General features: G+C 38.7%; 1 protein-coding gene across 1 annotated transcript in view; it reads left to right on the forward strand.

The window, feature by feature from the left end:
- LOC141363167 (uncharacterized) overlaps positions 1-14,496 on the forward strand; it is a 43,165-nt gene extending 28,669 nt beyond the window's left edge. Inside the window, exons 5-7 of the mRNA XM_073865746.1 lie at positions 6,438-6,611; positions 12,000-12,072; positions 13,771-14,496. Coding sequence (XP_073721847.1) covers positions 6,438-6,611; positions 12,000-12,072; positions 13,771-14,496 — 973 coding nt within the window. The remainder of the gene's footprint in view (positions 1-6,437; positions 6,612-11,999; positions 12,073-13,770) is intronic.
- Positions 14,497-16,475: the final 1,979 nt, after the last annotated feature.

Here is a 16,475-nt window from a genome sequence, read left to right on the forward strand (position 1 = left end):
CATAAATATGTCCGGTAATGGCCCGTTAACAAAGATATACCGCATCTATGTACCCAATTATCTTATCTCAACTATGCTTTACCGCCTTAGTATTGCTTTATAAGTTTGTTACTGTGGAGAATACATTATATTAATTATTAAAAACTTTTGTAGGAATGTGGCAGCATCACTCTCCTCTTCAGCGGGCATTTGCAGAAATGCGACGGACATTCATACAGGGTAAGTCACATTTGCGGGCTTTTCTGTTTTATTAGTAGACTTTTACTGATGTTTTGCGTAGTAATTTGGAAAATACAAGATGTATATATATAAACATATCTGTATTTTCCGAAAATACATGATACAAATAATGTTTTTAATTTTTTTTAGTAACGTGGCTTCATCATCATTTACTCGCACGGGGGCATGCAGAAACGAACCCGAAATAAATAAAGTGATACAATTTATATATATATTTTTTAAGGTAAAATGTAAGGCAAAATTTGTTTAATTATTCCTCATAACATTTTTATGCCACGATCTACAGAACATCACACAAAAAAACATTTTGAGAACTAAACCTAAAAAATAACAAAGGTGATCCTGCCTTGGAAACCCCGGCTACAATTTAGTATTTTTATTTAATTCGGAGATTAAGCGCGTCAAAGCCATGACCAAAAAAAGACAAATGACAAATAATTTGTGATTGTTACTGTAAATGATAAAAACTATAAGCTATAATGTATACAATTCATTAAACGTTAATTTATAACAAGAAAAACACTGAAATTAATGATTTTATAGACACTCCGCGTTATTGTTTAGCACAGAAATACCTGCTTGCTTGCTTTGACTTTGATCATCTCTGTATTCACTTTAGATACAGAAAGACCTGATGATATTATTTATTTCAGGAATCTCTTTGCTATCATTTGAAAGTGAACACCGACCATAATAGATAACCACTCGGTTTTAAATACATTTTAAAACTTATGCCCGCCGCAAAACATCCGTTTTGTAATGTTTAGTTTGATGAAATTCTAAATATGAGACGCAGAGCACCTATAGCACGTTCGGCAAAATTGCATGCGCAAACATGGCCAGAACGCAATAGCGCAACATCGATAGAACGAAAAACAATCCAAAATGTACAGACTTAAATTATATCAGAATTTACGTTTATAATAAATACATTTTTTAAATCAAATAAGGTCAGAAGTAACAACGTGCAGAACAAATGTGCAAAATGCCTCAAGTGCACAGAAACAAAACACAAGCCAAATAGATAAATCAGATAAACCAGAGTGATTTATAAATAAAATAAAGAAATTAATAAAAAAACGAAAGTATTGCCAGAATTGCCAGCTTCGTCTTTTAAATGTAGAAACAAAGAGGCAATGGTTTATTAACATAGGAACCTCTTTTTGGACGTGTAGCCCTGTCACAGGGATTGTTGGATTTATTAACGCATTTTAAAAATATTTATTGAAAGCTGCTACATCACATATTATTGGCAGCATTATAATAATATGCTGTATATCAATATATTGGGAGAAAGCTGTTATGTGCGAAATCAGATAATGTGTGCACCCATATACGGCCAAAATTGAATGATCCTCATTTCATAACACATCTGCAACGATTCGACTGTGAGATTGGTAGTCGAATCCGGCTTCTCCGATGCATCGAATCTTCAACTATTCGGGGTCACCCCTATTAATTATTAAAAAAAGTTCTCAATATTAGTAATACTGATGTGTTGCTTTGTACTTTGAAAATACATGATATTAATTAAGATATGTTTTCAGGAATGTGTCTGCAACACCAACTTCGTCTGGTACTCGCACGTTTTGAACAATGGCACGACAACATTTAACTCCATTCCCAAAGAGTTACAGTGTGTGATGGTTTACAAATGTATACCTTATTTTTTATATTTGGAAGTATTTTTAGATGCACACCAAACTTTCACAGCTGACATTTAGAATCATTTTCTTTTAATTAGAGCCATATTGTACTGGTCATATAGAATATTGTTACATGTATACATATTGTTACTTTATTATTTATAATTACAATTAAGCTTCTTTATTTATAATTACAATAAAGCTTCTTAAATCTATTGTATTGTTCATGTTGTTAGCATTTTTTGCAACCCTGTAAGACTTTTATTTTACTAAAAAGGCCTTTTGTACTTTATTTTAACCTATTTTTTTTTAGCTACAAGCAAAAGTTTTTCTCTTTAAGTCTCCCCACAGTCACAGTTCTTTTGTCCCAACATTCCTCACTGAGCCATTAGGGGGTTGGGTCTCCTCAGGTGTAAAACACATCAATATTCATGACCATTGACCCTCCCATGCATATTGCCTTTACACAGCAAAAAGTGTCTTACAAAAGTTAAATCAATGTATTTTTTCACGTGAATGAGTGTGTTAAATGGTTTTTACATCTTTTTGTAGCAAATTCTCTACTCTACAAGAGTAGATAACTTTTTTGCTTGTTAACAAATGTTTAGGATGTGTTCCTTGGCCTTATTTCAGCAACTTTTTGTTTTCTTTTTTTTACTAACCACGCATAAACATCATTTACTTAAAAATACAAACATGTACATACATTTATCTTAAATATTATTAATGTGTTTTAAAGCAACTGACAAAAGACCAAATGTGAGAGCATCTCAGAACCTCTGACTGTGTCCAAAAAGGGTCCGACCCCAGAGGGTTAAGAAGGTTTACCTTAAGCAACATCCTAAGGTAGGAAAGGTATACCTGTAGTTAAGGTTTACCTTAAGAGTCTTCGCAGCGCGCTAAGAGAGAACGTTATCGGAGAACGCAGCCCTGGGCCCGGTTCCCCGATAACGCTCACTCTTAGCAAGCTAAGAAGGCTCAAAAAGATATATCTTAGCAAAGTTGTTTATGTTCCTAAGTGTGTTCCCCGAAGTGTCTCTTAGGAAGCTTCTTAACACGCTGCCTCTAAGTACGACGTAACAATGTCGCTGTCCCGAGTGAAGGTGCTGAATTATTTGCGATCGATCTCTCAGGGATCGATTCTCCACTTCACGCGAAGGTGCATTACGGCGTTAAGAAAGACAACACGCTCTATACAAATGGAACATTACTCAAATTATTCCAGTAACATTTATTTTAACATAGTATAAGTTATCCGTCAAATATAGACTATTAATTAAATTATAAAATTGTCAGTAATACAGGTAGACGAACCGGGTATTCCTCGCTAATCATCCACGTTAAACATGGGTTTAACGACTTTAAAAAATATTTAATACCCTTTTATACTAATGGTAATGTACTACGATCAGAATTGATTGGCAAGCAGCTGCAGTTACTTCTGTTTAATGCGGTATTGCTGGCCATTGTTTAATGTTTTCAATAAAAAGCAATATCTACAATGAACAGAGAGAGAGAGAGAGAGAGAGAGAGAGAGAGAGAGAGAGAGAGAGAGAGAATTAGATACAGAATTATGGTCTGAGAAGATCCAGCAGCTCCATAATGGGTTGTCTTGGGAGGCAATTTTTTTATTTAGCCACGTCAGGCAAATTGTCAAAAGGTTTTAAGTGTTGCCGAATAAAAAAATTGGCATGGACTAAACGGTTACGGGGTTACCGGTGTTGTGTGAAAGTCTGTTCCCCCTGTGTTTCCCTTTAGTTTAGTCTTTTTATCGCGTTTTTATCACATTATATGTTTATTCTTTAAATACATTGAAAGTTTTAATGGCTACTGAGATGTATATGTGTGCATTTATGTAATGTATCTTGACTGTTCTTGATTGTAAGTCAATTATTTTTACAGTATGAATCATATTATATGTATAATATATATTTATTATGTATGGAAACATAACAGTTTTAAAACAAACAGTAGAGAAAAAAAGAAAAGAAAAAGAGAGGCTATATATGTTAAAAGACATAAAACTGTCAAATATGAAATATTTAATAAATTGTTTAATAGAATACATGATATTATTGCTTTTTAGTATAACCAATTGAAATCTATAATCTTTCTAAATAAATTATAAATGTAACGTGATGAAGACGCTATAAACATATAGGCAACAGACTTCAATGAGGAACAAACACTGGCGCCGTCTTTGATGCATTAGTTCTGATACCAAATAAAGTCAACTGCATAAATAGCCCTGTATCCATTGCAAACATATTTTATTATAAGTCTTAAAAATGTCCATAACATAAAATCATTGTCAGCATACCATAGTTTGACTTGTACTGCGCTGCACTGATTTCTAAAGACTGCGGCGTTAGCGTTTTGCGCTCAAACCACGCTAAGAGAGAGCTTACGAATGGTCCAGACCAACCTTACGAAAGTGTGACTTACAGAAGATATACTTAGCGTACGAACGTTTTGGGAACCGTGCCATAGAGTTAAGAGAGAGGTTAAGGAATAGGTTAAGAACTACTTAGCGATAAGAACGTTTTGGGGAACCGGGCCCAGATTTCTAAAGACTGCTGTACAGTGGCAGCGATAGCGTTTTGCCCTCAAACAACACTAAGAGAGAGCTTACGAATGGTCCAGACCAACCTTACGAAAGTGTGACTTACAGAAGATATACTTAGCGTACGAACGTTTTGGGAATCGTGCCATAGAGTTAAGAGAGTGGTTAAGAAATAGGTTAAGAACTACTTAGCGATAAGAACATTTTGGGGAACTGGGCCCTGATCAGTAAGCAGATACATCAGCAGTCTCATGAATAATTATGATGTTGTGTTGTTAGATTTCCCCTACACACCTGACTGACTTAAGTTACATAACCGTGTAGACAACACACACAAGACATTTATCCTCACCGGGTGTCCACAGAAGACAAACACCGAAGAGTCACACAACATTTTGTCCATTATGAACACTGCATCATGATGTGGACGATTCTGAATAAATTCACAAATGCCAGGAATTGATTCTTAAAAGTTATTTTACAAAATAATAACGTGACGTTATCAGAACCAAAAGGCCGAACTCAACTGCGGGAGGGGTGCTGCACACGGACAGCTTGAGAGCGCGCACCGCACGAGCACCCACAGCGGAGCTTACACGAGCAGAAGAGAAAGAAAAAACAAATACATCTAGCCCCATTTGACTCATTATAAACTACAAGAAAACAAAATAAATGTTGGGATGATCTTCCTCTGCCTTTTCTCTGTTCAGTGAGCGTCAGGAAGAAACAGCGCCTTTCATTTACAGACTCATCTGATGTGCTAATAGCGTTTCCAAAAACCTGCCGCTAAATGTTTAGATCTAGATAAGAACATGAATATACTTCTGTAAAAATATGCACATCATTTATTATTCAGACGGAGGCGCTGGGTGTGCTGCATTAGATAAATACAGTAATACTGCCAAAATCACTGTGTATAATGATGATGATTAGACGATATGTCAGATACAGTTACATATCGATATACCGGTTAACATATTAATGATATATGTAGATTCTGAATCGATTCATGAGGATCCAAACGATTCCCACCCCTAATGAACACAAACACTTGAGGAAATAAGATCATGTGTTCAACCTGACAGACTCCAGTCAATGTCTTTGAATATGATTTAATCACGGCTGAATCCTCCTCATCAGAAAGAATACAAGAGTTTATATAGGATAGATACATGACAAAGTCACATCATTTATCTCTTATATGATTTATTCTTCATATCTGCAATTCAGAAACTTCTCTCTGTTACCATGCAGACAAAAACAAATTTAACTTTCTTGATGACCTCAACTTTAACAAGTCATGGGGTTTAAATTAAAATCATTTAACCACACGTAAATCCTCTATTTCAACACATTTTATTGTCAAAAGCATACAGTACAAATGTTCAAACCTGTAAGGAAAAGACATGTTAGTTATAATTAGTTATGATTCATTTCAATTTCCTTCACAACGTTCAACAAAACTCCTCTGTTAAAATGTCAGAAAATGTAGTTTGGTGTTTCTTTGATGAAATCTTTGCTGATATTATTGTGTATGAAGAGTTTTTCTCCTCGTCGTGTTGTTTTTATAAAGATGATTAAAAACATTCATCCATCATTGACACTGACACACACATTAATAATGTTTTTATAGATGAGTGAAATTGATCTTTAAACACTGTAACATCTTTAAATGTAAGATCAGAGTTATGTTAACTCCAGCTGATATTCCTCCTGTAATAGAGGAAGATTTTTACATCAAATACCTGATGAGAATTACAAGTGTGAGTCATGAACTCAATACAGATTTATGAAGAAATGTTCATGTGGTTTAGGACATCTAACACTAATAGTCAGCTGTGTGATGGATTTATTTGTCATTTAAACACACAGTGTCTCAGTTACTGAGGGATTGAAAGAGGAACATTACATGAAGAGATGGAGGTTACAGATTTGTGGACAAACTTTGTAGTTTTGTATAATTCACATAAAGTCTCTGTTCTCTACAGGTTGAGTCAGTGTGATATCACAGATGAAGGTTGTGTTGCTCTGACTTCAGCTCTGAGATCAAACCCATCACACCTGAGAGATCTGGATCTGTCTTATAATAAACTCACAGGTTCAGGAGTGAAGCTGATCTCTGATCTAATAGATGATCCACATTATAAACTACAGAGAGTACGGTGAGTAAAGCTCATTAAAATAAATGTTTAAAGTAAACTCATGCAGTGTCATTTAAATCCTAGAATATAAATATTAGAAATAAATGTAAATTGATCTGCTGCTGTTATAGTCTGTGTACCCTTTAAACCCAACAAACAGAAAATATGAAGTGTACATGAACAACACTTGATGCTTTGTCAGATCAACACAATAAGAATTCAATCCAATGTCTGAGTCTGTTTACTAACTGTGATGTTGAGTTTGTTCACTCCAGGATTTAATACTGTGATCTTACTCTTCTTACACATTATATATGATGTTTGTTAATGGGGTTTGTTTGATAGGCCGACACCTCTATAGTTATGCACACTTGACTAGATGTTCATCTTAAACTCTTTTTATAACAACTTGGTTTTTATTTCATGTTTTAAGCATTATTTATCAAATCATCAGAATACAGACAGAAATAACAACACAAACACAATATATACACAACAGATAAACACAAAGTACAGATGATAAATGATAGAGATGAAGATTAGAAAAAAGAAGAGAAAGTCAACTCTTAAAATCTGATGGACACTTCACACAACTCTCTGTCGAGCTTTGACATTGATGCTGTTTCTCTTTATTTACACGACTGTCAACCTCCAGGACTTTTCAAATAAAGCATCACCTTCATTTTCTTACTGTTTGTGTGTGAACTCATAAAACTGTCAGTGTGTCATTATATTATACTACATACATATCAATACATTCATCTCTTACATTGACATCAAATATTCAGAGGAAATAGATGAAATGTGTTTTTGTATTGTTGTAGCTCATGTGTATGTGATAAACAGATTGTTGACATGTTTATTATGTTGAAGATTTCATTTCTATCACTGACTGACAGCACTAATAGTTTGTTTTTCTATCTCTTCATCTGACACTGATGATGATCTCATCTCTGATTGACTTTCTGTTTTACTTTTAGGACTCACTGGCAACAGTAAGGATGTCTGTCTGATCTTCAGTATGATCTGCTGGTGAATAAGACGACACAATAGTGACATCACTTCCTCTTAACCGTATGAGTTGATTATTCAGTACAGGATCTGATCTGTGACTTTATCTAAATCTGACTTTGAAGTGTTGGAGGTAAATCTTCATCCTAACTCAGCTTCTGTCTACACATTTCCTATAAGAGCGATTTATCAGTCAGTGTAAGAGGAGCAAGAAATCTCATAGGATCATAAACTGAAGTAAATACTGACAAGATTCCTCTTCTTCTACACTGTTGGGGTTTTTAACTTCATCTTAAACTAAAATGTGTTCAAGTTCAGCACAACATTGAAGACTCGCAGCTCATTTATCTCTAAATCCAAATATTGGACGTCTTTGCTTTTGTGTTCTTCAGGATCTGACTGCAGGACTTTTTGATTGATTATGTGATCAATTACAAAAAAGTTCAGACACTGAATGAAATGTAAATAAAATCACAAAGTTTAATAAAATGATAAACTTGATATTTCAGCTTTGGTCTATCGCTGTTGATTATCTGTCAGACGCTTTTGAACGGCAGAGTCAAACATTACAATAAATTTACAATAAAACACAACACATTCTATGCCTAATTCAAAATAAATGTAAAAACAAAACAGTAAATTCATACTCAGTGAACAGTACATTAGGTCATTATTATAATTTGTACAATCTTGAGGTAAAATCCTGGGGCCTCATTTATCAACATTGCGTAGAAAATGTTCTATATTTGTACCTACGAATGAAATTTAGTATGTGCGTAAGTACAAAACAATCGGGATTTATCAAACATGCGCACGTGGTTGGTATGCACATCAGTAAGTAATCCTTGATGATAAATCCCATTTGTTCTTAAGCACCATGCTCGTGCACGTTGATGGTCATTTGCATTCCGAAACCCCTCCAATGAACCATATATGGTGACAACACCTCCCGTTATAAGTCACGTGGTTGTGCTTTTTCCCTCACCGCAATAATGGCAAAGAGAGCGAAAAAGAGAAACTTTACAGACACAGAAACTTGGATGAGGTTAAATCCTTATAACACATACTGTTTGGTTCACTTAATCCGCGAGGAATGACTAACAAAGAAAACAAATCTGCATGGGAACATGTTACCAGTGAGTTTAATTACATTGGGTACAGTATGAGAACACTCCTAGAAATAAAAAGTGGTTTGACATTAAATTAAAAAACGCGTCACAGCACACCAACGTGAAATCAGTGCAAATGAAGGAGGACAGACAATGACAGAACTTTCCACCTTGGACAGCAGCATATAACCAGCATCAACGGCGCGATCTGAAACGCGCTCCCGGCGGATGGATGATTTCCCAAGTCTTTCAATAACGCAAGATAAGTCATTGCACTGCATTGTCAGCGCTTCATTTATAGTGATAGACACCAATTTGACGACAAATCACAAATAAATCATTAACTTCAACAATGGTTTGCTGTTACTATACACAAATCATTTTAGCACCTGCTTGTGGATAATAAATACACACTTCTTTACACACTGGGGATGATTCTGTGTAGTATCGCTATTCTAGCACTAGATGCTCTGCGTACAGATACTCAGAGGTGTGCGTATATTTACACACATTTCTACGTATAAGTGCAATTTGATAAATTACACACTTTGCGTAAAACTTCTGTGTATATGCACGCTTGATAAATGAGACCCCTGAACTCCATCAAAGACGTCTGAACGTCAGGTGTTGTTTTAAAAATGACCGCTTGAGGCGCTTTGGAGGCGTTTATGTGCTTTGGTTGCTACAATACTTGCTATAGTATTTTACAAGCTTGATAGCATTGTTTGTCTCGTGAATATACAGCATAAATTGGTGACAAGGATGAAGTTTGTGAGAGGAGGAAGACTAGATGAGTATAAAGCAGAAAATGAGTCCTGGGGTCCGTTCTTCGTACGTGGATTACTCGGTTAGCTGGATTTGATTGTTGATGATTTGGCTTGATCTTGGATTATTTGGTTCTTCAAAGCTCATCCTAGAGTTGCTGTCATAGCAACCGGTCCATAAGATTAAACCTGCTCGGGAGCAGACTTATTTCTTGTAAACAAGATTAGTTTGTACCTTTTTAAGCGGATGTGATACAGAAAGTCTGACGCAGTTGTGTATTCTCCATTATACGAGAAATACGAGAAGAGCTTTTCAAATTCAACACGTAATAAAAAAGTATAGAATAAATCTTTTAGCGATGTTATTTAAAAAATATATAATAAAACAAGTATATTTTTTCTGTACTTGTGCAACTTGTTTTTGTTTAACAGATTTGATTATCATTAAATGAATGACAAGACAAACATGCTGATCAATTTCATTTTAAATTTATTTAAATTGTCATTAATAAAAACAGCAATCAATCATACCCAGCAGTAATATATGTTATAATATGTACAATAAAGACTATTACTCGGTGTGAAATAAGTTTCCTTTGAATAAATTCATCTCCGATATTAGTTTTGTCTTTAGATTGTCAAGTAGGCTTAAGGGTTCTTGTAGTAATTTCTCTGTTATATAAACTCTGAATACAAAGATGTTGCCCTGTCCCTTTCCTGTGACAAAAAATGACAATAACCAAATAAGTTTTTTGCACATATTTTCACATATATTTATCTTCTTTACTACACTTTTCTGTGCAGACTCAGCAGATGCAGGACTTTCAGTTAATGTGGACTCCTGCTAATATTGTTGTAGTCAGAAATCAGTTATATAAGAATAATGCAATTGAAGTAAACTTATTTAACCAATTGCATATAGTTTCTGTCTGAGAGGATTTCTTTGCTGTCCTGTGCATTGCTCAGAAACAGTTGCACTTTATAATCTTTTGATGTAGAATAACATTTACATTCACTTACTGCACATCATACTTCATTTAACACATTATTGGGAACTGCTAAAAGTGTTGCATTGGATGTGAGTTTAAGAAAGAGCAACTGCTCCAGAGATGATCTGCACAATCATTCAGTTTAGAGACATCACCCCTCCCAGCACATCACATGAAGATGGAGGACCACCACCTGTTTTTATTCTGCTTTTTATGTTGCTGTTTCAAACAGACAAAATAGCATTGAACTGTTTTTAAAAGAGACTTAGGAGCATCAAAGTTTAAATCAAGCATATAAAGATATCAAGATGATATTTTTACAGAATATTTTACATTATTTATGGTGATTTTATGTACAAAAGTAGCTTTAACTGGGATTCTAAATTCAGTGTCATAAAAAGTTCACAACCTTCCATCAATAGCTCTCAGACTGCAGGGGTTAAAAATGGGCGTGTCAATAACAACATTGCTGATCAGTGTTTTTGCTATCGATATGTATTGCCTTTTCATGCAGCGCACAAACACGCAGTCATCTCAGATAATTCAATCCTGCCATACTAATCATCAACAGCAGTGGTGTTCAAAGAACCGGATAAGCGAGATATAATTAGCGAGATCTAAACATCTCAGATGTCTCATTTGATCGTGGATGTATTAATCGACGTACGAAGAACGAACCCCAGGACTCTTCTACTATAAACTCATGCTGTTGTAATAGATGCAGTATGAAGTTTATCAATGTCTTACTGTTGCTCTTTCAGTATTTATGATATCCCGAGCTATGTGATCCCAAGTGAATTTCAGATTTGTCTTTTTTGGTCGACATACTGCATTATCTGAATGTGGATCTGCAGGGGAAGTTAAAGATGGTGCCTGACCTGGTGCAGTGTTTTCACATTTATCAACAAACTCAAAATGCATCTACAAAAGAGTTAACAGATTTTCCATCTTTGTTAAAGTGTACAAGCAGCAGAGGTTGTAAACAAGTGTACTGAACTGTATGCAACACTGCTTGAAAATCTCAAACAGAGTTTTGAGGACAGATTCTCATCAACACATTCACTGCTGAATCATTGTTTAAAAGTCCCTTTAGTGGAAGATAAAGCAGCATCTCAGCTTGAAATGATTGTACATTCTGAGGATGACAGACTTAAACATGTTCTAAGGGAAGAAACTTTGGGGTTTTGGAAATATCTCAATGTTAAAAGGCAGCACTAAAACTATTGTCTATGTTTGGGTCAACTTACATCATGTGAATCACTTTTTTCAACACCGAAACAAGTGAAATCAAAGCATGGCTCTGTCCTGACTAACACACATGTGAAAGAATTACTACAAACTGAATACAAGCCAGACTTATCAAAGATTGTGGAAAACAAGGAATGTCAGGTCTCCCACTGAGTCAAGTAAAAAGGGAAAGGCTGATACAAACATTCAAATCCATGAAAACTATTGTGTATGTAATTACAAATTCTAATAAGCACTTAATTGTAAAAGTCCTTGTGAGAGACATTTGTTGTGTGGCTCTTTGAAAAGGTTCGCCACTCCTGGCATTGGGTTGTCCCATGTGAAAGGAACAAATGACTCGGAGGACCCGAAGATGCGACAGGTGAACTAATCAATTCTCTTTCCGGCACAGAACCAATACATGTCATGCAGGCACACAAAATGAATGAATCACTCTGCGAGACAACTCGTTCCCGAGTCATACTAAAGATTCGTTCAAATTGAAGGAATCGTTCATGGACGACCCATCACTAGACGACAGGCTGTACAGCAGCTTTGAGGAAAATGAAAGTTTAAACTGTCAAAACTTTAAAACGCATGCAAACAATACACTTTCAACATAAGAATGCAATTATCCCTGATAGCTATGTGTTGTATATGCTGTTTGATGGGGATGTGAAGACACGTTGCGTTGTTAGGACCGGAGAGTGTCCTTATAGAAAATACACACGTCTCTGTAGAAATCCAATTTGTCCACGGATCTGGGGCCTAGGGTGGACATTCATGCCAGTTCCACCCGACACGTCTCGAACATGTTTTCGGGTGCGTTCTCCGGAAGTTGCGTTGGTCGACCACATACGTCATCAAGGTTTAATATTTCGGGTTCAATTTCAGAAAAGCAACCGTTACATTTCAAGGTAAGAATGAAACTACAATGATTGTATGTCTTAAAAGAAATAAATCTTTATTTTTGTCAAGATTTGGGGAACACAAGACACGAACCCAGATGCGGACGTAACAAAAAAGGGATTTATTATAAAAACAGGGGAAAAAACAGGAAAACAAAACCCACGAGGGGGCAAAACAAGACTGGGAAAACACGACACTAAACTAACACGAAACTTTAACAACACTAACAATAAACTCTTCAACAGATTTAAACAGATCAAGACTAAAAACATCAAAAAACTTACAGGAACCGACAGGGCATGAGACAAGACGAACGTGCACTGGACAACAAACACAAGGACTCTTAAATAGGGAGAAAGTAAATTACATACACCTGAAAATAATCACGAGTAAGGGATCGGGGAAAAAGTGACGAGACCCGGGAAATGCGTGGTCGGAATAAACCAATACTACAACCACCCATTTCCCACATAGAACATATGTACTGTCAGAACCCTGCCATGCTAAACTAGATTAAAATACCAACAGGATCCGGCAGGATTCTGACAGTACGCCCCCCTCCAAAAGGCGGCTACTAGACGCCTTCGAAGGGGAACCACTAAACATGGGACAAGACGGACTGCATACACGACATGAACCATGAAAACATAACAAATAACATTAGGGGCAAACAAGACATAACAATGACTGGATTGGGATGGGACAATAAAAATAATAAACAAGGGAGGGGGGGGTGGGGGAACACAAAAGTTCATAGGGGGTGGTCCAGGGTGGGAGGGTGGGGAAAGAGTCTGGGTGGACTTCGGGAGAGTCCAGGGATGTTCATGGCCAAAAATGGCAAAATCTGGCTGGGGTGGCGCTGGCTGCGCCCACGGCTGGGGTTGCGCTGGCTGCGCCCACGGCTGGGGTTGCGCTGGCTGCGCCCACGGCTGGGGTTGCGCTGGCTGCGCCCACGGCTGGGGTTGCGCTGGCTGCGCCCACGGCTGGGGTTGCGCTGGCTGCGCGCACGGCTGGGGTTGCGCTGACTGCGCCCACGGCTGGGGTTGCGCTGACTGCGCCCACGGCTGGGGTTGCGCTGGCTGCGCCCACGGCTGGGGTTGCGCTGGCTGCGCGCACGGCTGGGGTTGCGCTGGCTGCGCGCAAGGCTGAGGTTGCGCTGGCTGCGCACAAGGCTGGGATTGCGCTGACTGCGCACACTGCTGGGGTTGCGCTGACTGCGCACACGGCTGGGGTTGCGCTGACGTCTGAGTATACGCCTCTGTGCGCTCTGGCGGCTTGGTCGACGGCTCTGGGCGTTCTGGCGGCAGGATCGACGGCTCTGTGCGCTCTGGCGGTCGCGTCGGCGGCTCTCCGCGCTCTGGCGGTCGCGTCGGCGGCTCTCCGCGCTCTGGCGGTCGCGTCGGCGGCTCTCCGCGCTCTGGCGGTCGCGTCGGCGGCTCTGCGCGCTCTGGCGGCCGCGTCGGCGGCTCTGCGCGCTCTGGCGGCCGCGTCGGCGGCTCTGCGCGCTCTGGCGGCCGCGTCGGCGGCTCTGCGCGCTCTGGCGGCCGCGTCGGCGGCTCTGCGCGCTCTGGCGGCCGCGTCGGCGGCTCTGCGCGCTCTGGCGGCTCTGGACGTTCTGGTGGCTGAACAGTCTCCCCCTTCCTCCTGTTCTTCCTTCGGGGTCGTGGAGCAGATAGAGGGTGTGGTGGAGCTCTTAAGTCGGAGGAGGACCCCCCGGACGAAGACTCCCAGGAGATCCTCCTCTCACGCTTCCCTCGAAGGGACAGAGGTGGAGAGCGGCTCTCTGGAGCCGGAGGAGAGAGTTCAGGGTCGCCGAACCCCCACATCCCAACGGTCCTTCCCTCCCGGATGGGCGGGAGTCGATGGGGTTCGGCGGTTCGGGTCGGGTTCCACCTGACGTTGGCTACGGGTCCGCATACGAGCGGGTCATAAGACTCGTAACCCGACTCGTATGTGGGGCGGCAACCCTTTCCCCGTCTCGCCAGGCGAGTACCGGTGTACATGTCCGCTGGGTTCTTTTCTGGCACGTTCGTTCTGTCAAGATTTGGGGAACACAAGACACGAACCCAGATGTGGACGTAACAAAAAAGGGATTTATTATAAAAACAGGGGAAAAAACAGGAAAACAAAACCCACGAGGGGGCAAAACAAGACTGGGAAAACACGACACTAAACTAACACGAAACTTTAACAACACTAACAATAAACTCTTCAACAGATTTAAACAGATCAAGACTAAAAACATCAAAAAACTTACAGGAACCGACAGGGCATGAGACAAGACGAACGTGCACTGGACAACAAACACAAGGACTCTTAAATAGGGAGAAAGTAAATTACATACACCTGAAAATAATCACGAGTAAGGGATCGGGGAAAAAGTGACGAGACCCGGGAAATGCGTGGTCGGAATAAACCAATACTACAACCACCCATTTCCCACATAGAACATATGTACTGTCAGAACCCTGCCATGCTAAACTAGATTAAAATACCAACAGGATCCGGCAGGATTCTGACAATTTTCTAATATATTTTAACTGAAATGTGAGAACTTCAATGAAGTATGCGATCGTATCCGGAAAACGCACCCTAAATCCTGTTCAGGATGTGTCCGGCGAAACTGGCACGAATGGCCACCCGTCTAGCAATGGCAGCGTTGGCTTAATTAGAGGACATTTTCAATGGACGAATCCGGAGAGAATGAATTTTTAGGGACCACAATAATTTTCTGGCCCACGATGATAACTGGCTTATTTCAGATTTCCAAGGGCTATACTCTTGGAGCTCTGCGCTGAGTTGGGTCAGAATTTGGAAATAGAGACAGTGAGGAGCCACGCATTACACGTTACTTTACAGGTGCTTACTACACTTGGTTTCCTGGTAACTGGTTCTTTCTAAAGAGAACTGGTAGACCGCTCAGGAATAAGCCAGTCGTGTTTGAGCAGTGCAATGCCAGCTGTATGGGACGAGACAGGACGCAATTTGGAGGCTGTTATAAGGCCCTGACAAGGTTTCCCACATCATACTGGCCTGAGGAGTGCTGCACAATGTCGCGCACAAGCATGGCACACCCATTGGTGACCACCAGATGACCCTGACCCAGGACCAGTATATGTGCAGCACATTCAACAAGCTTTTCAGGACCATCAACATGTAAGTGCAACAAATAGTACTCAAATAGTTCATTTGTTGACCAATTCCTTTAATGAATTGCTTATTTCTGTGCTTATATATGATGTTTGTTAATGGGGTTTGTTTTGATAGGCCGACACCTCTATAGTTATGCACACTTGACTAGATGTTCATCTTAAACTCTTTTTATAACAACTTGGTTTTTATTTCATGTTTTAAGCATTATTTATCAAATCATCAGAATACAGACAGAAATAACAACACAAACACAATATATACACAACAGATAAACACAAAGTACAGATGATAAATGATAGAGATGAAGATTAGAAAAAAGAAGAGAAAGTCAACTCTTAAAATCTGATGGACACTTCACACAACTCTCTGTCGAGCTTTGACATTGATGCTGTTTCTCTTTATTTACACGACTGTCAACCTCCAGGACTTTTCAAATAAAGCATCACCTTCATTTTCTTACTGTTTGTGTGTGAACTCATAAAACTGTCAGTGTGTCATTATATTATACTACATACATATCAATACATTCATCTCTTACATTGACATCAAATATTCAGAGGAAATAGATGAAATGTGTTTTTGTATTGTTGTAGCTCATGTGTATGTGATAAACAGATTGTTGACATGTTTATTATGTTGAAGATTTCATTTCTATCACTGACTGACAGCACTAATAGTTTGTTTTTCTATCTCTTCATCTGACACTGATGATGATCTCATATC

Source organism: Misgurnus anguillicaudatus, unplaced genomic scaffold (genome assembly GCF_027580225.2).
Source record: "Misgurnus anguillicaudatus unplaced genomic scaffold, ASM2758022v2 HiC_scaffold_33, whole genome shotgun sequence".
NCBI classification, from domain to species: domain Eukaryota; kingdom Metazoa; phylum Chordata; class Actinopteri; order Cypriniformes; family Cobitidae; genus Misgurnus; species Misgurnus anguillicaudatus.